This window comes from Macaca nemestrina, chromosome 6 (genome assembly GCF_043159975.1).
Source record: "Macaca nemestrina isolate mMacNem1 chromosome 6, mMacNem.hap1, whole genome shotgun sequence".
Lineage (NCBI taxonomy): Eukaryota > Metazoa > Chordata > Mammalia > Primates > Cercopithecidae > Macaca > Macaca nemestrina.
The window spans coordinates 100345018-100370736 of NC_092130.1; the positions used below are offsets into that span (position 1 = coordinate 100345018).

General features: G+C 39.2%; 2 protein-coding genes across 7 annotated transcripts in view; one reads left to right on the forward strand and one right to left on the reverse strand.

Moving 5' to 3' along the window:
- LOC105475120 (IQ motif containing GTPase activating protein 2) overlaps positions 1-25719 on the reverse strand; it is a 310678-nt gene that overhangs the window by 68399 nt on the left and 216560 nt on the right. For all 5 annotated transcript variants that reach the window (XM_011730127.3, XM_024790772.2, XM_024790771.2 and 2 more), the window contains 3 exons: positions 12040-12130; positions 7500-7667; positions 2389-2531 (listed from right to left, as the gene is read on the reverse strand). In XM_011730127.3, coding sequence (XP_011728429.1) covers positions 2389-2531; positions 7500-7667; positions 12040-12130 — 402 coding nt within the window. The remainder of the gene's footprint in view (positions 1-2388; positions 2532-7499; positions 7668-12039; positions 12131-25719) is intronic.
- Positions 16462-25013, forward strand: LOC105475118 (coagulation factor II thrombin receptor like 2). 2 transcript variants are annotated; one of them, XM_011730123.3, is made up of 2 exons: positions 16462-16696; positions 21877-25013. In XM_011730123.3, exons 1-2 carry the CDS (start codon positions 16633-16635, stop codon positions 22935-22937), a joined length of 1125 nt encoding a protein of 374 aa, XP_011728425.1. In that variant the 5' UTR covers positions 16462-16632; the 3' UTR covers positions 22938-25013. The 2 variants fall into 2 exon arrangements, with proteins under 2 accessions (XP_011728425.1, XP_011728426.1); XM_011730124.3 differs by lacking the exon at positions 16462-16696 and adding an exon at positions 17788-17885.

Below are 25719 nucleotides of genomic sequence, written 5' to 3' on the forward strand. Positions count from 1 at the left end.
GATCCATTACCGGCAGGTTTCACATCCTTTGGGTAGAACTTTTGTTTTTAAATCCAAAGCAATGTTGGTGAATATTACTTCAAGAGTATTCCCCCTGGGAAGCATTACTCACTTTTTAAAGTACTTATGTATTTCTTAAGCCACCAACTTGGGTTATTAATTCCAGAGCAATGGGCACATGACAAAACCACTCAGAGATACTGGTGACTGTGTCAAAAACAATGAAAAAGTGGAAAAGATACTAGACTAGAAGTTGGAAGCACTGGAAATAAATCTGTTAATTGACAAAATCTACCCAAATTGCAGAATTAGTACAAGCTGCTTCACCTACTCTGTGCCCCAATTTCCTCACTTAGAAAAACAGAAGATGAGAATATTTGCTCTATCTCTACTTAGAGGATAATTTAGGGATCAAAGTGATGTGAAAGTATATTGGAAAGTGAAACTCTATATAAATGAGGGGTACTTGGCTATGTTTATGGTTTCAGGAGACCTCATTCTCAATTCCACACATTCTTTGGGTATTTGCAGGGACACCAGTTGGAAAGGTTACTTTTGGCCATAACTTGTTTCAGACATCTTGCTACAAGGGTTGATTCCAATTTCACATTCCTCTGACTTTACCTCCTCTTGTTTCTTCATGGCTGGCCACCAACCTCAGACAAAGCAAAGAAGAACCTCACAGAGAAGGCCATTCGGCAAGATCTACTTCACTACCTGTTTATAGCTAAGTCTTTTGTTTCAGGAAATCTTCACCAAGCATTTAGTCCCCCTATTCCCATGTTGCGAGAAAATATTCAGCTCTAACAAAGCCATGATTATACAAATAATCTATTGTCAAAGTGCTTCTCTCGTTCCTCTATGTAGGGAGGGGCAACTAAAAAATGAATGAAATTCAGTGATCTAGAACTGAAACTGAAAAGAACTCTTTTGGCTGTACTTTTTCTCCTAGCTTTGCTCTTGTTATCTTTTTTTGTAAATACTTCAGCCCTGGGCTCCTGTATATATAAAAATTGCTGAATATTTGGGAGGGAATTAGGACTACAATGGACAAGGCACATGGGGAAATCAGGAGGACCCCTGAGACTCCAGCTAGTCTTGTTTACAATGAGAAAAAGCATCTGAACCTGAGATTCTAAAGCAGACTTTTCTGGGTTTTTTTTTTTTTTTTTTCCCGGAGACAGAGTATAGTTCTTATTGCCCAGGCTGGAGTGCAGTGGTGCGATCTTGGCTCACTGCAACCTCCGCCTCCTGGGTTCAGGCAATTCTCCTGACTCAGCCTCCCAAGTAGCTGGGATTACAGGTGCTCGCCACCATGCCCAGCTAATTTTTGTATTTTTAGTAAAGATGGGGCTTCGCCTAATACAGACTTTTCTAAATGAGTTTCTTCTTTCTGTATTTAAAATAACAAATGTACCCCCAAAAAGAGAAACAAACAAAAACTAACAAATGTCCTAATAGTCAATAACGACGCTATGTTCACTACTGCACTATTTCTTTACTCCTAACAAGAAGCTCAAACAGGTACTATCTATATAGTTTGGTTAAAAAGAGATGAGAGAAGGGATAAATTACTTTCAATAAGTAAAATCTGTTGGAAGAAAGCTTTCAAATGTGGGTCAAGGATTAGTTAAAAGGGATCTTTAGTAGTTAAATAGAAATTCCAATTCAATGTATCATGTATAACTCTTGGTTAGTGCAATATATGGACACATGGCTAATTTTTATGTCAGTTAATCGAAAGCCAAGTATAAGATACACTCAATTGTGATGTTAGCACTTACATTTGGACATGGGTACATCCAGAGCTCTAGAAATGTTAAGCAATGAAAACATGCTAAGATGACCATCTCAGAAGCAGCAAACGTTTAATGTTTACCCATCCTGCTCTTTGCCCAACTCTGTTCTTTGCTTCTGAAGCTGTCCTGGAGATGGCTGGGGCCATGTGTGGCAGAGATGCCCTCTCTAGCACTTTGTAGAAAAAAATGACATATTGGTTTGAAAGGTACAATGTTAAGTTGCAGGCTGAGATGGGTGGGAAAGAAATACCTTTTAAATATTGACAACCCAGGAATTATCATTAATTGAGCTTAATTAAGTCAAGAAAAATCTTAAGATTGATTTCTTAGGATAATCTACCATCCCAAATAAATAGTGAAATATTTCTTCCCCCTGCTCTATTTGGTTTTGTTAAGCCAATATGGAAAAAACTCTGTACATTAGTAACAATGCAGCCACATTCACCTGCAGTTCATGAAGACTTCATTACATATCCAGCCTTCAGATAAATCAATTAGTTCCTCTCATCACTTCCATGATTCAGAAATAGACAACCAGTCAAATTTAACTTTATACAGTACAGTTATCAATCAAACACCAACCTCCTACCTCGATTTCTTTTCCTGTGAGCCATGATTCTTTATACAAGCATGATTCAGGTATGACCCAGGAGCCCTCTTTTGAATCAATGTTGTAACAGTAGTCATATTTTTCATTCAGGTTGAGTTTGAGCCATGAACCTTCACTAGACACTAAAGAAAAAAGTTTGTTAAATTCTATAGAGACACAGTGAACCCTTAAACATTAGCGTAGTTTCTTTAATATGTAAAATAATTGAATATGTTTTTCACCAAACCTTCAGACAGTCAAAGGCATCAGAAATGACCCACTAACATGGAATAAATTCGATGTATTTAATGGCAGATGCCTGCTAACCCAAGGAAAAGGAAGAGACATAAATGTCTAAGGCTAGCTCTGAAACTTAAATCTTTCATTAGGATGATGAAAACATGTTTGGCCAAAAACAGTCAAAGAGAAGGAAAAGCAAACAATAATTGTAAGTCCCAGGTAGATGCAAACAACAACACATGTAGACAAAGGAGACCAATCGGCAAGATCCTCTTTGCTTACAAAGTTTACCTGCAATTTCTCCAACAAGGAGATACCCACAAGGACTGTGGCCCTTATTTAAGGAGGGCCAATGACTGGCATTCAACCAAAGCAGAACCTTTGGAGACAACGTTACTCAAAGTACAAAATGGCATAAGCACAACATAAAGGTCAACTAATGTAGGGAAAAAGAAAATTCCTGGTTCCTCTGACTTATTTTGTGCTACACAACCACACAAAATGAGAAAAAAAATTTGTTTTGAAACTTAATTTTGGGGGAGGGGTGATAGAAAAACCTATGGTAGTTATGACTTCGATTGGTCAAGAATATCTCCTTCTCATGAATCCATGGGCTAAACTTCATATTTAGAAATCTGTTTATTTTGTTGAATGGTTACAATTCTGGTCCCAGACCTGAGAGCAAAAAACAACAGAAAAAGATAAAAAGTTCTAACTTAGACTAAGTTAAGTCAACTGCACCAAGTGAGCATGAGACTCATTACCTTTTCAGGTAAATCAAAGTTCAAGTGAATTTCTTCACAAAATATTGAAATGCATTGAAATAACTAAGCAGGGGTAACTTTAAGGTCTTTAATATGTGTTAATGCTTCATTTGACTTTAAATGCCCCTCGCCTGTTCTTTCTGTTTGTCAATGCCCAGGAAGAGAGAAGTATCTCTTTTCAATGGGCAGTCAGACAGCTGGTTCATCTGTTTAGAAACATGGGTCTACTACAAAATACATTGTACAGTCAAGTTAGGATGTTTACAAGTAATTATTATTCTTTCTTCCTTCCCTTCCCTCTTCCTACCCTCCCCTCCCCTCCCTTCCTTCCTTTCTTTCTTGCTTTTGAGACAGGGTCTCACTCTGTTACCCAGGCTGGAGAACAGTGGTGTGACCAAGGCTCACTGCAGCCTTAACTTCCCCAGGCTCAGATGAGCCTCCAGAGTAGCTGGGACCACAGGATCATGCACAACTGGCTAATTTTTTGTATTTTTTGTAGAGATGGGTTTTGCCATGTTGTCCAGGCTGTTCTCAAACTCCTGGGGTCAAGCAATCCACTCGCCTCAGCTGCCCAAAGTGCTGGGATTATAGGCATGAACCACCACGACCAGGCAATTATGATATTTTCAATTATCAATAGTTGTCAGATTCATAAATGTTTTCAGAAGAATAATCACCCTTCTTAAGGCAACTCATTGGGAAGGGAAGAAAGCAAGCAAAGCTGGTGAAAATGTTTCTCCCATCACTTAAACTGAGAAGTAAAAAATTTCTTAGTTGGTTAAAAGCCAATCACTTGAACTTTGATTTATCTGGAAAGGCAATGAGTCTAAAGCTCACTTGATAGCAGTTGACTTAGTTTAGTCTAAGTTAGAACTTCTTATATTTTTCTGTTGTTTTTAGCTCTCACCCAAATATGACACATGGGAAAAGAAGCAGGCAAGTTTAGGAGAGAGAAGATAAACTAAGTTTTTTCCATGATGAATATGAAATTAGGATAGCTAATTAATACAGTTATGTAATTCTTTCATAATGAAGGATGAGATAGGGGACATTACAGTAATTCCTGATGAAGAGATCTGAATGGCATTAGAAGGCTTTACTTGGGTTAGGATGTCAGTAGGTAACAGGCAGGAAGAATTCCTATCTTTTTCACATCTAGTTTGAATGTAGTTAGATAAGAGGCTGAGGAGAGCTACTTTCCAGCATGGGTTCCAAATAGTTTTTCTAAGAAATATAGTTGGGTTGTTACTTAGAAAAAAGACTGATAACAGTTAGTTAAGAGGTGATGAACACTCCACAAGGAGGCATACTTTTTAGATGCCTTCCAGACAAAATCATACGCGAACATATAGAAGCGTTAAACTGAGTTATAAGGCTGAGTAATCCATCCACCGAATGGTGGATGTTTTAGTTTGGGAAAAGATAGCCATCCTAGAACCAGAGGTGAAAGAGATAAGAATAAATCATCCTGTGCATGCCTGAAAACAATGCTCATAGCTCTATTGGGAGGTGAAAATCAGTCTTTAATTGCTTGGGATGCTCTTCTTTCTAGAACAGGAGTCGGCAAACTTTTTCTGTAGAGTCAGAGAGTAGGGGCTGGGTGCGGTGGCTCATGCCTGTAATTCCAGCACTTTGGGAGGCCGAGGCAGGTGGATCACCTGAGGTCGGGAGTTCGAGACCAACCTGGTCAACATGGTGAAACCCCGTCTCTACTAAAAAATACAAAAATGAGCCAGGCATGTAACTGTAATCCCAGATACTTGGGAGGCTGAGACAGGAGAATTGCTTGAACCTAGGAGGTGGAGGTTGCAGTGAGCCAAGATTGCCCTGCTGTACTCCAGCCTGGGTGACAGAGCGAGACTTCATCTTGGGGAAAAAAAAGGCAAATATTTTCAGCTTTGCAGGCTGTGGGTCTCTGAAACAACCACTCAGCACTACCACTGCATCAGGGAAGCAGTCATAGATCATATATAAATTAATGTGTGGCTGGATTTCAGCGAAACTTTATTAAGGCAGATGGCAGCACAAGAAATGTACTAAAAATGATTAGAATGAGTTCAGCAAGGTTGCAGGATACAAGATCAATATACAAAAATCAGTTGTATGAAAAGATACGCCCACGAAAAAACCCGGACATGAATGTTCATAGCAGTCTCATTCAGAATAGCCAAAAGTTGGGGGGAGAGGGTGGCACAGAATACAGGTTCCATCAGTTGATGACTGGGTAAACAAAATGTGGCATACTCATACAATGGAATATTAGCCCCTAAAAAGGACAAACTGACAAATACTACATGAATGAACTCTGAAAATGTTATGCTAGGTAAAAGAAGCCAGACACAAAAGGCTATGTATTGTATAATTCTGTTTACATGAAATGTCCAAAACAGGCCAAAGGCAGAAAGTAGATTAGTAGTTGCCTGGGGCTGGGGAGTGGGTGATGGGGATTGACTGCTAATAGGTACTGGGTTTTGTTTTGGTGTAATGAAAATGTTCTGGAATTAACTAGAGGTGTTGGATGTACAACCTTGTGAATATGCTAAAAACCTCTTAATTACATACCTTAAAAGGACAATTTTATGGCATATAAATTATTTCTCAATAAAAAGTCAATTGTGTATCTATAAACTAGCAATAAACAATCCCAAAATATAATTAAAAAACAATATTTACAATAGAATAAAAATGATAAAATACTTAGGAATAAATTTAATGAAACAAATGCAAGCCTTGTATGCTGAAAACTACAAAAAATTGTTGAAAGAGTTTTAAACTTGATTAAAAGGAAAGACATCCCATGTACATGGATCAGAATATTGTTAAGATGGCAAGACTTCTCAAAGTTATCTATAGATTCAATACGATCTCAGTTGACAAAAGTCTTGCTGCCTTTTTTTCTTCCCAGAAGAATGAACCTGAAGCGCTTCCTAGGTTTCTGAATTGGATACAAAGGGATTTGACCATAGTCACCCAAATATGACACGTGGAAAATGAAATAGGCAAGTTTAGGAGACAGAAGATAAACTAAGTTTTTCCAGGATGAATTTGAAATTAGGATAGCTCATTAATACAATTATGCAATTCTTTCCCAATGAAGGATGAGACAGGGGACATTATAGTAATTCCTGATGAAGAGATCTGAATGGAACAGAGAGGGACTCAAGGGTGACCAGATGCCAAGTAAGAGAGTGGTCATTTCATTAATAGAAAATTTACTGAATTTTAAGGTGGAATCTCCAAGTTGGAAATATATGAAACTTGAAAGCAAGTACATAGGGTACTACTAGACAAACATCAAGTTGGACTAAAAAAGTTTTTTTTTTTCCTTAAGCTCTACTTCTAAGGCCATACGCTGTCACACTAGTTTCTTAAAGATGAATACTATCCTGTAGATGACCTACAATGTGGTACAAATAAACACTAGCCTAGAAGTTGAGAGCCACCTTGATGCTTGACAGTAGGAAATAGTAGGTGCTTAATAGAATCTACTAAAGGAATTCTAGATTAAAAATTAATTGTCCTTGGGTCTACCATTCTTTTCCTCGGTCTGAAATCTTACCAATGTGAATTTCCAAATCTGAAAAATGAGTATCAAACTGTATAGTCTCAAAGATTATTTCCAGAGCTAACAATGTAGGTTCTGCCGTTGGATTGAGTAGGCATAACTAGTTGCCTAGCTTTGCCCACTGATCCCTTGCAGACTGGCTCATTGTACTTTATTTCATATATTCAAAATTACTCTTTACCCCTATTTAATATTGTACAATCACAAAGGATTAAGTGAGAGAAAATATTAGTATAAACATCTATTTATATCACTGGTCTACCCATATGAATAAATGAATCAATAAGCATAACTCGTATAAGGCACAGATTCCTCAAATATGACATTTTCTTAATGCCATCCATATATTGCCACTGAGCTCATCATAGCTTTCCAAAACTAAAAAGAAACATTTAAAACTCTTCCTAATTTCCTTAGCCATAGATGACAAAAAATTACAGAAATATTAATTTGAAAGCAATACTTGTCTTAAAATTAAGAAAATATAATACCACAGAAATGATATTTAAAATAGCTTGCACTAAAGTAACAAACCAACTTACCTCTTTCAGATTTGAGCTCTTTTGCCTTCACAAGGGCATCATGGTATTTGTCAGCACACTCCGGGATTATGTCATTTGCATTAGAAGTGGAAGACTTCAATACAGACAAAATATCACTTGATTTTTTTCCTTCCAAACACTGATTAACATCAACCACCAGAGTAACCCCTGGGTAATTGAAAAAAGAAGTTTCTTGTTAATGGTTATCTTCTACTTACTTCAAGGCATGCAAATATATAATTCGACGTTTTAGGAATGCATTAGTATCAAACATTTTTACCCTTTGAGAATATTCACCACATATGCCCAAGACAATCACAAATTCACCGACCAGTTTAGTCCATAAGAAGAATTAGATACCATGGGAGTATGGTTTATTAAAAACAACAGTCTTCCCTGGTTACTCATACGTGGTATCAAGGCACTAGGTTTTGCTTGCTGTAGTAATCTATGAAATGGGGTGAATACACACCAACAGTAGATATGTAGCTCTAACCTAGGCCATTAACATGTATTTGAGAACTAGTTTTACAAAGACATTTGTTTACTTTAGGATAAGCAAAATGCTTTTTAAGTGATGGAAATCCTGGTATTCTCTTGTATAGTGCTAATATATTTAGCAAGATTGTCATAAACAACCTAAACAAGAGTTCTGGAAAGGCAGAGCTGGTGGATATGTATGACGGAGTCCTAAAACTTAATTCTGGAACCATTTTAGACCTAACTAGCATTTTATCCCATTGCGAATTTCTACCCCTCCTCATTAACAAAACCATATTAAACTCTTGGTTGCCTAAGGGAAGTTAACTTAGTGAATTATTTCCCACTTTAATTTCAGGTAAGAATGTCCAATCAGTAGGACTAGCGTTTTCACAACCAGTAAATGCATTGAGTTAGAAAAGTAGAACCAGAAAATGAAAAGAAGCCAAGTTAAAATACTTACTACATGGAAAACATCTTGATGAAAAGAGAAGGGAGACATGGATACTTTTTCTTTTTTTCTTACACGTACATCAAACTCTACAAATATTAAATTACAATCTGTTCTCATCAAATTATGTTCACAGGTGCATAGTACTATGAGGGTTAAAGGCAAAAGGAAAACAGAGATTGACTTTCAACAACCTGGAGTCAAAGTCATGCAAATCTGGAGGGGCACACAGAGATGAAAGGAGAACTTCTCAGGCAAACTCCAGTGGTTATTGAACAAAAGGTATGGCAGTATGTTCTTATGCCAATAGAGTTTAACAGGAAGTAGGTAGACATTGCCCTTTCCTCTTCTTCTGGAAAGCTTTGTAGGATAGAGAAAATAGAGTACTGGAAATTGAGAAGTTTGTGGTCTGAGAATAGCCAAAGGAATAAGAAAATGACAAAAATTATCACATAAACTACATGTGACAGTGTCATCTAACCCAATAAAATGCAATTTTCCTTAAAAGATATTACAAAAGGCACACATTTCTTGCATATATTATCATTGAGTATTGATGTGCTGGTTCACAGGTAAATTTCCAGATAACTAAAGCTAATTCCTTTATGGACCAACTCTCATCTTAATAGAATCATTTTTGATGAAACTCTAAAACATGCCTTAGAGAAAATTCTAACAGGACAGTCGCTATTGCTCCTTATTTTACCCAAAGTCTCTGGTATAAAGTAGGTGCTTAATGTCTGCTGAGAGCTGCCAGAAGAGTCCTTCTTGTCATTAAAATTGTGCTGTGCTATAATCCGGTGTTATTTTCAAGGACTATGGAGGTGTTTGGGTTTACTGGCTCCTGCACACAATAGCCTTAATAACTCCTATACCTCTTAGTTTTTCCTTCTTCCTTCACTGTCAGCTGTCACTTTTTACTGACATTGATGTGCCTGCCTAGGGCAGCTTAAGCACTTTACTGCCTTGTGACTTGTGGCTTCTGATGTGCTCTGAGTCACAATCAAACAGGAAAAGAAACTACCAAAGATAATAGAGTTTTGCCTAAGAAAAGAATCAACAGGCGCAAAGTGTCTATCTGAGGGGTCCTCAGTGAAAAAAGTAGATTAACTTCAATGTGCTTACTTTGAGATATCTATTTTGATTGCTTTTTTCCTTAATCTGTGAGTTGTAGCTAAGTTCCAGATAGCTACAGATACCAGATATCAGATAGATGACTTTCACCCCAGAAAGTCAGGTATGTTTCTGCCAAGGAACAAATTAAGAAACCTCCCATAAATCTCCTAAGAGATCCAAAAAATGTTTGCTTTACATCTTAAGCCATATACCAGCAGGCTCTCTTAAGGCACACATTCACAGTGGAGGTGATATAACCCCTAAAGGGGCAAAAATTGGTTTCTGCAGGGAGAGAGTGAAAAAAATCTCTTTATGTATAAAGTACAGGTCTACATATGGCACATAAACAGGTATACAATATATCTGTGGCACTAAAATTTCATGGTAAGGAGTGATTAGAGAAAAAACTGTCTAAAAAGATTCTTTAGGGTGCCATAATGAGAAAAAGGTAGAGAAAGACTGCTCTAAGGAATCAAAAGTAGAGGCAAATCTACTTTCAGCAAGCAAGATACTCCAGTGAATGTGAACACTGGGCCAAAATGAAAGGGACTTGAGTTACCCTGCCCTTTTAAATTTTGCTGATGGTAACATATTTGGGCCAACACATTTTCTTTTATCATATTATCTGAGAGTGTGTTTGACGCTTATAGTGTGTGACCAGAATCTATTTCAAGTCTTCATGCAAATAATGAATAATGTTTCTAAAAGGTTAAATTCTTGTTGAAAGTCAGAAAACTCTCATAGATAGTATTAACTTTGGAAAATCTTTTTTGCTGTTATATATAGTAAAAGAAAGTATATCAGCTCCTCTAAGGGACAGGACAGAGGGAAAAGATAGGATTTTAGATGTGCAAGTACAGAGTACAAAATTATACATTTGAGAAAACCTCTTACTTTTATAGTCAATAGTACCATGAGTCTCAATGTGAAAAACAGAATCAACTTAACATTTGCAGGCCAAATGTAAGAACAATGAATATAAGAAAATTTTAAAAACCTTCTAAATTGGTTTGATTTCTAAGAGACAAATCATAACCATTTTAGGCTATCTGAATGTCTAAATTACAATTGAATTTCTCAAAAGTGTCTCTTCAGAATATGGCTTCCTTCAGTTTTATATTTAAGTTGAAATTTCTTATATACACACCTCCACTTTATTATTTTTTTTCTTAAGGCGTGCTAGAAAGGAAAGACTTCAAAGTTCCTTAGGGAATAAAAGTTCAGGTTAGAGAAATACACACATTTTTCTAAGCTAAGGAAATAAAGCCCAGATGTTTCTCACAGATGCTTCCGAGGTTGAAAAGCCCATCTGTGGAGTAAGACAAAGTCATCTTAAAAACCTTCTCGGACCTGATACAACAGAATAGATTCTAATTATGCCATGAGTTGGCAGGTTAATGAAATATACTTTTAGGAATCTTAATTTATATATGGAGAATGTGAGTATAGCAATTTAGAAGCTATTTCAGACTATCATGTGAATTTTCATATTATTCTTCCTTAAAAATAGAGGGTTAAACAATTTTATCATGTGAACCAATGTGGGGATCCTGCCAGTTGCTGATTATACCTATTCCAATTATGCACTCCAGAACTTGGGAAGTAACCACAGAAGGGGTTTAGGGACCCACTGTGAGATGGATCTGAGCTAATATTCTATTGATCACCTGACCTCCATAAACCCCTACATTGACTGGTGGACCACAGTTATGTTTTGGGCCTCTTGGAATTAGTGTCAGTTCAGAGCAAGTGTCCACTAATCCCCAAAAGTCTGATTATGTCCTTTCTCCTAAGTACAATCACCCTGGTAAAAGGCCATAGGTCCCTTTGGGGGAGGGGTGGAAGAAAGACTAACAGTATACATTTTTGGTAGTGTAGCTGAGTTCTTCTTCAAGGGGCCTGGCCTTCCCTTCATTTGAGGGGTTCTGGATTTGTAAACTGGCCCCATTCTGGGAATTGATTGAGGGTCCATGACTCTTTTTATGATTCAAGGTAGACTTCTATTTGCTTGAGTCAAAACTCTTCCAGTTGTACAGATTAAGTAAGAACTGAGTAGACTGCCAGTCTATTTCACTTCTAGTTGCACCATGATCAGCTAGCCAACTCCATAGGTCTCCTATTGGTTCTGTTTCTATGGAAAACCTTGGTAACGATAAAGGCCATGGAAAGGAGAAAAAGGCATCTATTAAGTAGAAATGATCTAGTTCTCTAAAAATCAAGAGAAAAAAAGGATTTGATTCAATTATACAATTTGAGAGCTTAAAAACTATTTTTTACCTTCTGGATTTTGTTCAGCAACATTGTTAAATTTTGTTGGAGATAGAGTCAAATCACTGACAACAGGGCAACCAACTAATTTTGGTATAATTATGTGTCCAAGAACTAAAACTTGGTAAGAATCCAAATCTTCCAGAAATTAAAAATCGCATGACTTCAGGCACATAACCAAATCCAAAAAGACAAGTTTCAAGAGCAAAGGAGGTGAGGGCTTACATTGTTTTGCTCTGTCCTCGTCCACATTGGCCTCATCGACGGCTTGCTGTATCTCATCCAGCCAGAGCACTTTGGAAACACTCTCAGAGTCCTGGGAACAATGTCACAGAATAAAAAGAAAGAACAGTGAATGATGAGGAAACAGAATTAATAACTGCTTTTGAGGAGCCATTTAATCATAATTCCCACAAATTCTTAATCAGCAACTACCCAGCTCTGCCATGTACTGTATACACTCCTGATGAAGCAGACCCCAAACCCGACCACTTCCCCCTTCTTCCCCACCACTCTTTAGTCCAACCCTTCATCATCTCCCAACTGGACAGCCGCACTAGTCCCCTAGTAGCTTCTGCTGCATCTAAGCTTGCCCTCACCACAGTGGCCCTTTATAGAGAGCCTAGAGGATCCCTTCAAAATGGATAGCTCAGTGCACCACTCCTCTGCTTAAACCTTCCCCAAAGGCTTCCCCCAGCAGTTAGAAGGAAACACAAGGTGCCTTCTCAGGGACAGTGGGGCTCCAACAGCATGGCCCTGCCTACTGCCTCTCTGGCTGCACCTCACACCCCTCTACTTCCCCCTTCCTGTTCTAGACCTTCACATGAGTCTCTTTCATACCACAATACTCTATCTACCCTCACAGCGTGGCTGTTGGCTTTTTCTTACCATTCAGGTCTCAACTCAGATGCTACCTACTCCAAAAAGCCTTCCTGGGCTACCCTAGTCAAACACTCTCTCCCTCAATCAATTACTGTGGTTCCCAAACTAAGTGTCAAGGGGCCCTAGGGTACCATGGGATATTTTTAATTTGAGAGAAACACAGGGATCGTCCATATTTATCAGACACAGAGACAAAAATTAAAAACAAACAACATGGTGATTATCCTCAAGGAGCTAACAATGTAGTGTAAGAGATAGATGTGTCAAGACATACAGCTGGGTGTGGTGGCTTACACCTGTAATCCCAGCACTTTGGGAGGCTGAGCAGGGGTGGATCACTTGAGGTCAGGAGTTCGAGGCCAGCCTGGCCAACATGGCGAAACCCCATCTCTACTAAAAATACAAAAATTAGCCAGGTGTGGTGGTGCATGCCTGTAGTCCCAGCTACTTGGGAGGAAAGTGGGAGGACAGCTTGAACCTGGGAGGTGGAGGTTGCAGTAAGCCAAGGTCAGGCCACTGAACTCCAGCCTGGGCGACAGAGTGAGACTTTGTCTCACACACACACAAAAAAGTAAAAATAAAAGGAAAAAGAATTATAATACAATGTGATCAGGGCAATATATGCTGCAGACACATGATCCAGACATAGGTGAGAAAGGGTTAACTTATGGTAAAGGTGTTGAGCTGCAGGGGGAGCAAAGATTAAGTAGTTAAAGATAGCTTCAGAAAGGGAGCAACAGTAGCAATGAAAATGTATTGCATTTTTCCTATTATAGGTAAATATTCATATTTAACTTTGGGTTGATCCTGATGGTCCTGCTACAAAAGTCAGCCCTGACAGATATTAAGTGGAACTTCTAGGTAGCAATTGTGTTTTATAAAATCTTGTCTGAGATGGCAAGTAAATAATTATCAGCAGAGATATTTTCAGGAAACATGTGACATTTAACAAATGGGAACATTTTACCTATGTGTAGGAGTAAGTGTCATGTTCTAAATCCTAAGTCAAGACTGTGATGAATGAAAGGTAATGGATCCGGCACTGACTCTGTCATTTAAAACTTAAGATGGATGGGGGCAGCAAGGAGAGGAAATAGTCACTGGTTCCTCTGGCAGGCTTCTAACACTATTTTCCTCAAAGACTAACGTGAGATAATACATGTGGAAAGGGCTCTGAAAATGAGATAAAGTATCTGTTATTTCATCCTGCAACATCTGGGCTAAAGGAGACCTCTGGAGAAGTCTTGGTGCCTGCTTCCACAATCACCTCTAGCTACGTGGCAGACTACAATGGAAGCATCAGCAAGATTTTTCATTTCTTTTAAGAATGGATGGGGGAGGCTCAAACAGGAAGCTGGGTGGAAAGGGGAAGACAAGAGGAGGAAAAAAGAGACAAGGAAGCAGGAGCTAATTTTTCTCTGTTTCCAAGATCTCAGAGAACCCAACACTCCCCAGGTATAGCCTAAAAACTAAGCTCTACGAGTTCATTTATGTGTCTCAGTTCTTTTGAAGGGTATTTACCTGCCTTCATAACTTATCACTGTAGAAGATGCACCACACAGATTTTTACCCAGATGAGAAGTCAGTAACAATCTTACTTCAAAGCTTAAAGTATTAGTCTTATGAGCCAAACTGAAGAGAGAAATTACAAATCAGATGAATTTAAGTCAGCAGTTTAAATTATGAAACATTGAACTAAAGGTTGCTAGAGTTAAATGTAAAACCAAGAGTAAAAGTTGAATCTTATCAATGTAAAGTCTGCTTTTTCTTAATTTATTGATTTTATTTTATTTTTGAGATGGAGTGTTCCTCTGTCACCCAGGCTGACTCACTGCAACCCCCGCCTCTCAGGGTCAAGCTATTCTCCTGCCTCAGCCTCCCAAGTAGCTGGGATTACAGGCACCTGCCACCACACTTGGCTAATTTTTATATTTTTAGTAGAGATGGGGTTTCACCATGTTGGTCAGGCCAGTCTCGAACTCCTGACCTCAAGTGATCCCCCCCACCTCAGCCTCCCAAAGTGCTGGGATTACAGGCGTGAGCCACTGCGACCGGCCAAGTCTGCTTTTTCAGTTGTTCACCAGAAGACTGAAAATAATAGTATATTTATGGGACGGCCACACCTCCACTTCAGTTAAACAGCCAGGTTCAACGGAAGAGTTAAAAATGAATTAAATAGGCCAGGCGCGGTGGCTCAAGCCTGTAATCCCAGCACTTTGGGAGGCCGAGATGGGCGGATCACGAGGTCAGGAGATCGAGACCATCCTGGCTAACACCGTGAAACCCCGTCTCTACTAAAAATACAAAAAACTAGCCGGGCGAGGTGGCGGGCGCCTGTAGTCCCAGCTACTTGGGAGGCTGAGGCAGGAGAATGGCGTAAACCCGGGAGGCGGAGCTTGCAGTGAGCTGAGATCCGGCCACTGCACTCCAGCCCGGGCTACAGAGCAAGACTCCGTCTCAAAAAAAAAAAAAAAAAAAAAATGAATTAAATGACCAGAAACTAGGCCATGTGCAAATCGTCATAAATTCCTGATTTTAGATAACTCCCAGAAAAGTTCTAATTAAACAGAAAAAACCTTTGTCAATATTTTATGTTTTTTATTTCTGCAATATAATAGCATTCAATCTCAGTTTGTATAACCATATATTATGTAGTTGAAGTATTAAACACTGACCTTTGTAAAAATCTTGGTCTAATGTAATTTAATCAAGATGTGAAAGGTTTCCGCAGATCAATTTCTTCCTAGCTTATCCCTGGCCTTTAAGTCTCATGTGAAATTTGTATTTTCTGATTCTTGCTGCATTTTGTAAGGAGCAGGCAGTGGGGTGGTAAGTCTTCAAGTTTAAGTTTTATTTACTACAGAAAAATCTGTTATAATGTATTTTTTTAACTGTATTTAAGTCATACTCTACAGAATATAACAATTCATAAAAGCTTATATGTTGTACAACAGTGTGAATGCATTTAACATTACTGAACCATATGCTTAATACTGGTTAAGATAGTAAATTTTATGTTATGTATATTTTACCCTTATTAAAAATATCTTATTGTAGACTTATTCATCAGCACTCATGGAATAAAGGGAGTTTTTATTTTAATGATGTGCTATGATTTTAGTTTAATTGAACAGTGTTGTTTGGGAGGTTCCTCCAGTTATCTGACGCTAAGGGTTATTGAATGGCTTAAAACACATCAAGATAAGGCAAAAAAAAAAAAAAAAAAGCCCGAACAAACCCCATCCTCACCCAGCAAAGAAAAACCACCACCACTCAAAAGCCAGGTTCTGGCCAGGCACTGATGACAAATTCAAATCAATATGATATTGATGGAAAATTTTCAAAGCAATTGACCACTCAGTTTGAATTTCTTAAAAAATGTTTGTTTTCCATGATTAATTTATAATTATATAAGGTGTTTAAGAATTAAGATTTGAAATAGCTGGGAAGATAAAAGAAAGGATAATTTATTAAGTAGAAATTACACTCTGGAACTGCATTTTTAAAATGGATAAGAAATGAAAGATGGGACAGATTCAAAACTTACTGCTGCTCAACATCTGTTTTTGGCTTAGTTCTGTAAAGGCCTGCGGTAATTTCTGCCATTCTTTAAATGCAAATATACTAGGGGAGAATTACAGCACCTATTCAGAATAGATTGTTGGGGGTGGATAAGAGTTAAATGCCTTTCTCCAGAGATAACGTAACACACTCAGAGGCTTGGCCTGAGTCATGTTTACTGAAGCATCGAGTGGGTTACATCCTTTCCCTACGGCGGACCAGTGCAAGTTTCCTGCCTGCTCGGCACAGGAGAGCAAACTTCTACAGACAGACCAAGGCTTCCATTTGCTGCTGACACATGGAACTGAGGTGAAATTGTGCTCCATGATTGTATACGTTTCATAACGTTCAAGAGACGAGACTCAGGTCATCAAAATGAAAGCCCTCATCTTTGCAGCTGCTGGCCTCCTGCTTCTGTTGCCCACTTTTTGTCAGAGCGGTAAGCAATTTTCTCAGGGGGTTGGATGGGGACGTGCGTTCCTGTTACAAATTAAGAGTCAACTGAACCTAGCTTTCTTTGCATCTCACACAAACTGCAAACTCCAAAGGCAGTTTGATCTTATTATTAAAAGGTAGAACCATGGAAATGAACATCTATAGTTCATTCACTCTATTCAAACCTGGTCAAAGACTAAGTGTTCCCTCCTGATGTTTAAAAATGTGTGGCATATTCAAGATTTTAGATGTCTACAATTAAGTCAGGGAGCAATTTTGAAAGATGTTTTGTGTTTGTAAGAATTTTCTCTTCTGGTTAAGCAAAGATGGCACTTTTTCAAGGGATTAAAAAATATATCCTGTGTTTATACCTCTTGATGAGACATAAATGGGAGAAACAAGAATATTGCCAGAGGCTGGGCGCGGTGGCTCAAGCCTGTAATCCCAGCACTTTGGGAGGCCGAGACGGGCAGATCACTAGGTCAGGAGATCGAGACCATCCTGGCTAACACCGTGAAACCCCGTCTCTACTAAAAAAAAAAAAAAACAAAAATCTAGCCGGGCGAGGTGGCGGGCGCCTGTAGTCCCAGCTACTCGGGAGGCTGAGGCAGGAGAATGGCCCGAACCCGGGAGGCGGAGCTTGCAGTGAGCTGAGATCCGGCCACTGCACTCCAGCCTGGGCGACAGAGCGAGACTCCGTCTCAAAAAAAAAAAAAAAAAAAAAAGAATATTGCCAGAAAGAAGTCATCTGCTTTCAATAGCTGGCAATGCTAATAAGTCAGTATTTCCAAAATGAACGACCTTTTTTGACTTTCAGTGGGGAGTTCTCCCTACCCTCATATATGATGTTTTAATTTTAGAAATAAGGTCTCCCAAATACTATTATCCAACTTCGAATGTACTTTCCACTTTACCCATCACAATGCTAGCCTGAAGCCTCCTGCTTTTTCCAAAAATAACAAATTTGGGATAGGTGTGTACCTGTCACTTTTTATTAGGTCACACACTCCAGTCAACATTGTTAGGAGTGGGAGAGGCAAAGACTGGACATAGCAAGGGAAACAAAAACAGAAAATAATGCTTTCTAAAGGAACATTGCTTATATTCACAGTTGGAATCCCTGAGTTGTTGCAGAGAGCTCTAAGAGAATCTGTGGTGATTAGCAGTAAGCACATGTGGGATTTATGAATACAGTAAGTGCACGCTCTTTCTGGGAGTAGATGGGCCAATATGTTAAGAAGCAGAATTGCAAAAGAAACAAGGTTTTCGGGGGTGGTTCCTTCAAGACACTAGTAGGGTTTGATGGAGGTGAAAATGGGGGGCCTCTGAAGGAAACAAAGAGGCAGTGAATTTGCTTTCTTCCATAGGGGTGGGGGAGAAATGTGAAGGAAGAAAGAAGCAAGCTCGTCCAACCTGCCTTATTTTGTTGTGGTTTTGTTTTGCTTTAGGCTTTTAGCAGCCTGAAGCCATGGTTTTTAGTTTCTGTCTCTAGTGATAAACGGAAAACATGGATGAGGAAGGGGCTTTACTGGCTCAACTAGAAACAGAAACTGTGAATGAATCCATGACCGTATTCTCTCCTTTGGACACCCCCGAGAGGCCGGAGTTCATTCCCTTTGGATTAGTTCTTCAAGGCCTTTTCCTAGACAGAAAAACATTTTGGAAACATTATGCCCAATGGAAGCCTCTATGAAGAATTAAAATACATTAAAAAAATTTAACAATGAATACAATTCATAAGGAAAACCAGGCTCTGAGGAATAAAAGACTTATTTAAGTGGAACCAGATCTGGCATTCTCTTGGAAAATGGAATCAAATCAACTTTTCCACAAAACACAGGCACTGTTTGGCATGTCTGGAGGCATGATGTCTTGCTAAATCCCAGAAATTTTCTGTAAACGGACAGACACTTGGTTTTAACAGCTTTTTGAAATCAGGCTAATAACTTGTACGGCATGATCTTCAGCCACCATTCTCTAACTTTGTGCCTATCTTTTTTTTTTTTCCTTTTTTTTTTTTTGAGATGGAGTCTCGCTCTGTTGCCCGGGCTGGAGTGCAGTGGCGCAGTCTCAGCTCACTGCAAGCTCCGCCTCCCGGGTTTACGCCATTCTCCTGCCTCAGCCTCCCGAGTAGCTGGGACTACAGGCGCCCGCCACCACGCCCGGCTAGTTTTTTGTATTTTTTTTAAGTAGAGACGGGGGTTTCACCGTGTTAGCCAGGATGATCTCGATCTCCTGACCTCGTGATCCGCCCGCCTTGGCCTCCCAAAGTGCTGGGATTACAGGCTTGAGCCACTGCGCCCGGCCTTTGTGCCTATCTTTAAAGGCACTTCTCTTTGGGTGATGTCAGATGCAAGAATTTTTCCAAAATGCAAAAGTGAGCAGAAGGGTTTGTGTGTCACACACACCTTCAAAGATCACCTCTAAATACAGGCACAGAAGAATGCTGCCTCCCACATTTTTCTTTCCTTTTCTTTAATCTACCTTTTCTTTCTTTCTTTCTTTCTTTTTTTTTTGAGACAGAGTCTCGCTTTGTCGCCCAGGCTGGAGTGCAATGGCACGATCTCAGCTCGCTGCAAGCTCCGCCTCCCGGGTTTGGGCCATTCTCCTGCCTCAGCCTCCCAAGCAGCTGGGACTACAGGCGCCCGCCACCACGCCCGGCTAGTTTTTTGTATTTTTTAGTAGAGACGGGGTTTCACCGTGTTAGCCAAGATGGTCTTGATCTCCTGACCTCGTGATCCGCCCGTCTCGGCCTCCCAAAGTGCTGGGATTACAGGCTTGAGCCACCGCGCCCAGCCTAATCTACCTTTTCTTAAATGATACCTGATCACCTCCATACCCTAAGTTATCAGGCCACACCTCCTCTATTTTACTCCATGAATTCAGTTTGTGCAATCTCAGGTTTACTTGGAAGGTTTCCATTTCACCCAGGAGCTAACTGCTAGAGATTAAAGCAGGAAGAGAAACTGGCTCTGTATGAGACACAGGTTACTAAACACTAACTTCAAGCATTCAATATGGAGGAATTTTGAGGCCATGGGACAAGATGCAATGGCCCAGTACTGGCATTTTAAATCCATAAGAATGAGGTTTATATTTGGCATAGAAGTCTATCTTAAAGGTAACATTAGAAATCTGAGAGAATCTATTTTCTATACATGTGAAAGGGTTACAAAAAGTTATATAATAATAAATGTTCAGGTTTGAGCTTTAAGATTTTGTTTTTGAAATTGCAGGAATTAGGATTATTAACATCAACATGCCAAGTAACACCAAATATTGATAGCATATAGTTGATGTGTTTCTATCTTTTAAAGAATTCATTTCCAACTTCTTAGGTCCTCACACCGATTTCATCTTCTGATTTTTCCTCCTTTGTTTCCTCTTCCCTTAAAATCTGTCATTACCCCTAAAGTCCACCTTTGGATTCTTTCTTCTCATAACTCTCCCTAGGCCATCTCAACCACTTCCACTAAATTAAACGAGAGCCTCCATGCAGACTACAATAAACCATGCCTCTAATTTGGGCTCCTGGAATTTTGGACCCACATCTAGTCTTCTAACCAGTTGCTGGACGTTTTACACACTAATATTCCACCAGCAACTCATCCTCAGTCAGACTAAAAACAGATTGTAGCTTCTCCCCCATCCTGCCCCCTTGTCTCTTCCTCCAACTCAGTTAACGGCATTCTCTCCCTCTAAGTCATCTAGAGTAGAAACATGAGTCATTATTGCTTCCTGCCTCTCCCTCACTGTACCCCAAAGCCAATCAGATGCCAAGTCCCTTTGAGCCACCATCAGAGTCTCATGTATTCGCCTCTGCCTTTCCATGACCACTGTTCTAGCTCAGTAACTCACTGAGCTATGAATGATAACAGTAGCCTCCAAATCAGGTCCCCTTGCCTCTAATTTCTTACCTTTTCAATCTATTCTCTAAACTATTACCTAAGACATCTTAAAAACAAGTCACAATAATGGCTATATTAGTTTCCTATTGCTGCTATATCAAATTACTACAAATTGAGTGGCTTAAGACAACAGATTATATTTCTGGAGATCAGAGGTCTTAAAATCAAGGCCGTTGGTGGAGTTGGGTTCATTCTGGAGGCTCTAGGAGAGACTCAGCTATCTCGCTTTATTCAGCTTCTAGAAGCTGCCTGCACTCCTTGGCTTACGACCCTTTCTTCCATCTTCAAAGCCAGCAGCGTAGTGTCTTCAAATCTCTGACTTTGACCCTCTTACCTTCCCCTTAAATGGACTCTTACAATTATATATGACCCACCCAGACAATCCAGGAAAATCTCATTTTAAGATCCTTAACTAAGTTAGATCTGCAAAATTCCTTTTGCTAGGTAAAAGAACAAACACACTTGTAGGTTCCAGGAATTAGCAGGTAGAATCTTAGGGGGTGCTATTATTCTGCCTAACACAATGGTTATTCCTCTGTTCAAAATTATGTGTGCAATCCCAGCATCTGTGAATAGACATATGATTTCTTAGGACAGTTTAGAGGCCCTTCAGGAATTTAGCTGTCACTCACTCTTTAAATTTCCTTTCTCAGCTGTACCTTATTAGCATAAGACAATGCATTTTTATGCATCTTCTACACTAGTAGCATTACTTACAGATAGAAATGGAGTTTATTTAAAACTTTACACCACTGACACATAAGTATACAATAGAAATTTGCTAAATCAACTTATTTGGCATTCCCAGATCCCATGATAGCCCACATTATGCTTCTGCCCATTCATCACCAGCAGAATCTTACTCATTAAATTCCATCTTTTTATGAACCTTGCTAATCTTTGCTCAAGTTCATCTTTTCCTTGACATTTTGCTCAAACATCTGAATCTATTAAGTATTGTCGGAATGCCTATATAGTTTATAGTCAACATGCCTATAATGTTCTGATGGGCTTTTTTGTTTCTTCCAATAGTATTATAAACACCTCACACACAAGGACTGATCATTTAGTTTTTGTTTCTGCATGAGATAGTGTTGTTCTGGGGCATATGATATGTATTAAATATATGCTTGTTGAGTGACTAATCTATAATAACTTTTAAAATAAAAGTGATCTTAAATTCTACAATCACAGAAATTATTTATAAATAATTAAACACATTGCTTTCTTTTTTCTTGAACTATAAATTTATGTTAATACTTTCTTTCAATTACAGGCATGGAAAATGATACAAACAACTTGGCAAAGCCAACTTTACATATTAAGACCTTTCGTGGAGCTCCCCCAGATTCTTTTGAAGAGTTCCCCTTTTCTGCCTTAGAAGGCTGGACAGGAGCCACCATTACTGTAAAAATTAAGTGCCCTGAAGAAAGTGCTTCACATCTCCATGTGAAAAATGCTACCATGGGGTACCTGACCAGCTCCTTAAGTACCAAACTGATACCTGCCATCTACCTCCTGGTGTTTGTAGTTGGTGTCCCGGCCAACGCTGTAACCCTGTGGATGCTTTTCTTCAGGACCAGATCCATCTGTACGACCATATTCTACACCAACCTGGCCATTGCAGATTTTCTTTTTTGTGTTACATTGCCCTTTAAGATAGCTTACCATCTCAATGGGAACAACTGGGTATTTGGAGAGGTCCTGTGCCGGGCTACCACAGTCATCTTCTATGGCAACATGTACTGCTCCATTCTGCTCCTTGCCTGCATCAGCATCAATCGCTACCTGGCCATCGTCCATCCTTTCACCTACCGGGGCCTGCCCAAGCACACCTATGCCTTGGTAACATGTGGACTGGTGTGGGCAACAGTTTTCTTATATATGCTGCCATTTTTCATCCTGAAGCAGGAATATTATCTTGTTCAGCCAGACATCACCACCTGCCATGATGTTCACGACACATGCGAGTCCTCGTCTCCCTTCCAACTCTACTACTTCATCTCCTTGGCATTCTTTGGATTCTTAATTCCATTTGTGCTTATCATCTACTGCTACACCGCCATCATCCGGACACTTAGTGCATATGATCATAGATGGTTGTGGTATGTTAAGGCGAGTCTCCTCATCCTTGTGATATTTACCATTTGCTTTGCTCCAAGCAATATTATACTTATTATTCACCATGCTAACTACTACTACAACAACACTGATGGCTTATATTTTATATATCTCATAGCTTTGTGCCTGGGCAGCCTTAATAGTTGCTTAGACCCATTCCTTTATTTTCTCATGTCAAAAATCAGAAATCACTCTACTGCTTACCTTACAAAATAAATAGTGAAATCATCTTAGAGAACAAGGACAGCCATCACAGAGAATGTCTGTTTTCACGGACAACACATGCATAGTGCAAGGAGCTCCATTTCTGAGCTCCTAAGAAATATGCTTCAAAGGTCAAACATTACAAAAGCATTAGTTTTTTTTTTTTTTTTTTTTTTTGAGACTGAGTCTCACTTTATCACCCAGACAGGCATGCAGTGGCGCTATCTTGGCTCACTGCAACCTCCGCCTCCCAGGTCAGCCTCCCAAGTAGCTGGGATTACACCACCACGCCCAGTTAATTTTTGTATTTTTAGTAGAGATGGGGTTTCACCATGTTGGCCAGGCTGGTCTTGAACTCCTGACCTCAAGTGATCCGCCTGCCTCGGCCTCCCAAAGTGCTAGGATTACAGGTGTGAGCCACTGAGCCAGTCAGCATTAGTAATTTTTAAAAATACTTTATCAGTATTTAAGAAACGTTAATGCAGGAGAAAAGATATCACAACTCTTTATGGAAAATGACATTTCCATTTGCCTTATTGCTACTTCAAGCTCTTTAAATCGCCATCTTCCCTGTTTCTGTGAGTGGTATTGCCATCCTTGACATTTGACATCATTTCTTATTCTTTGGTCTCTTTTGACTCTCATGCTGGTGGCTGCCTCATCAACCGATCCTATCTTTGTAGGGTCCCTCACCAGGATTCTTTATTTAGTTTCACCTTTGCCTTCTTTTTTCTTTTCTTTAATAGAGACGGGGTCTTGCTTCGTCATCTGGCTGAAGCGCAGTGGCCTGATCATAGCTCACTTCAGCCTCCAACTCCTGGGCTCAAGCAATCCTAATGTGTCAGCCTCCCAAGTAGCTAAGACTACAGGCGTGCACCACCATACCCAACTAATTTTATTCTTTATTTTTTGCAGAGATGGAGTCTCACTTGCCCAGGCTGGTCTTGAACTCCTGGTCTCAAGTGATCTTCCTAGCTCAGCCTCCCAAAGTGCTGGGACTACAGGCATGAGCCACTACACCCAGCCCACCTCTACCTTCTAAGTATTCTCTCCACTGCCAGCCTACCCTCTACTTCACAAGTCCTGCCAGATTAATCTTCCTTAGATATCAGCTAGGATACATCACTAAAACGTCTCCACTAACTCCACTGCTTCTATAATAAATCATAAATCTTTAGCCTGGCATTCAAGGCTCAATTGCTAATCCAACTTCCTGTTAAACCTTGTTTGTGATATAGGCACCAACCAAACCTCTTGCTGTGCTCGATCTCCACTCTGCCTCAGACTGAAAAGCTAGTCCTCACGTCTTTGCCTTAATTCTGTCCATTTTTTCTTTCAAGTCCTCGAAGGACCATTCTTCCCTGATTCTCAGGCTAGAAGTGTCACTTTTCTTATCTGTACTTCCAAAGCACTTTCGTATACTTTTTATTATGGCATTTATATATAGTTCATTTATATTTAAATTTGTATTCCATGAACAATCAAGTACTATGTATAATGGAGAAAGTGCTCATCCGCTCCCTTCCTTGAGCTTCTGGGTGATGCCAGGCCCAAATCTTTGTGGCGCCCAGCTCCATGCTTTGAATACTATGTAGCTGAATGCATTTTTAAAATCTCAAAGCAGTTAAACAGCAGGAAAGCCCATTAACTTCATACTGAAAAAGCAACATACTGTGATGTGATGTCATTTCAGGTTGGGCATACAAAAAAATAAGGAAGCTAAACTAAGACTATACTCACAAGGCCATTTAGAAGTTTTAAATAATGCCTCTACTGTTTTTTTTCTTTGACATAGCTTTTAATTGGGAAATGGAATTTTGTTATTAATACCCATTATATTTCTGTAAGTAAATGACTATTTTTCCCTTAACTTAGTGATTAGACAGGAGGGAAGATATTAGTGATTAGACAGCAGGGAAGATATTAGTGGTAAAAAGTGAATGGTAGTAGTGAATATAAATGGGGTTGAGCAAACTTTAAGCATAAGGGACTGCTGAGATGAATTTACAAGTCTGTAGGAATCTGCCTTGACTGTATTTTGTACTGCCCAATAAAACAATAAAAAACAATTTTAAATGTATATTTTTAAATGTGCAGAGTTTTCTATTTCATTGGACTTCAGTAAAAAGCTTCCACATGAAGGCCCTTTATAATATGTGTGTGGTTATGCGAAGAGCAAAACTCAGGTAAACACTAAAGTGAGAATGAAAAACAAATCTAAAGTAAGTTTTAAGAAGATAAAAACTTAAATGGAAGGAACTGACTTCTGAAAATTAAGTCATCAATTACAACAGTTTTACCCAGGGAAAAAATACAGCAATATTCATTAAAAGCACACAGTTTTTATGGTATATACAAGGAGCAAAACAGAACTTTTTGGTGGAGTATATAATTCACATGTTCACAAGCAAAACCTTCAATTGTAGAATAGCACACAACCCAGTGAACAGACATAGAAAAAGTGTTAAAGTCAACATGACCATTACTCAAGTCTCTTTCCAAGAGGCAAAAGGAATTTGGTGGCTACACAAGGTTATACTTGAAATACTGCTAAAGAGGACCAAGAATCCTCACCAACTTCCATCACTGTCCTCCATCTTTGATAAAATTGGGCATCCATTCTATGAAGATGTTATCCATTGTGTTCTTTAATGGCTGTATGCTTTGGCACACTTTTACTTTATACTGATAATATCAGCAATATAATTTTCTTCTATTATTTTCCAAGGCCAGACCTTGGGAAGACAAGGCACAGAAATACCTTCATAAACACACAACTGGAAACTTCTAGGAA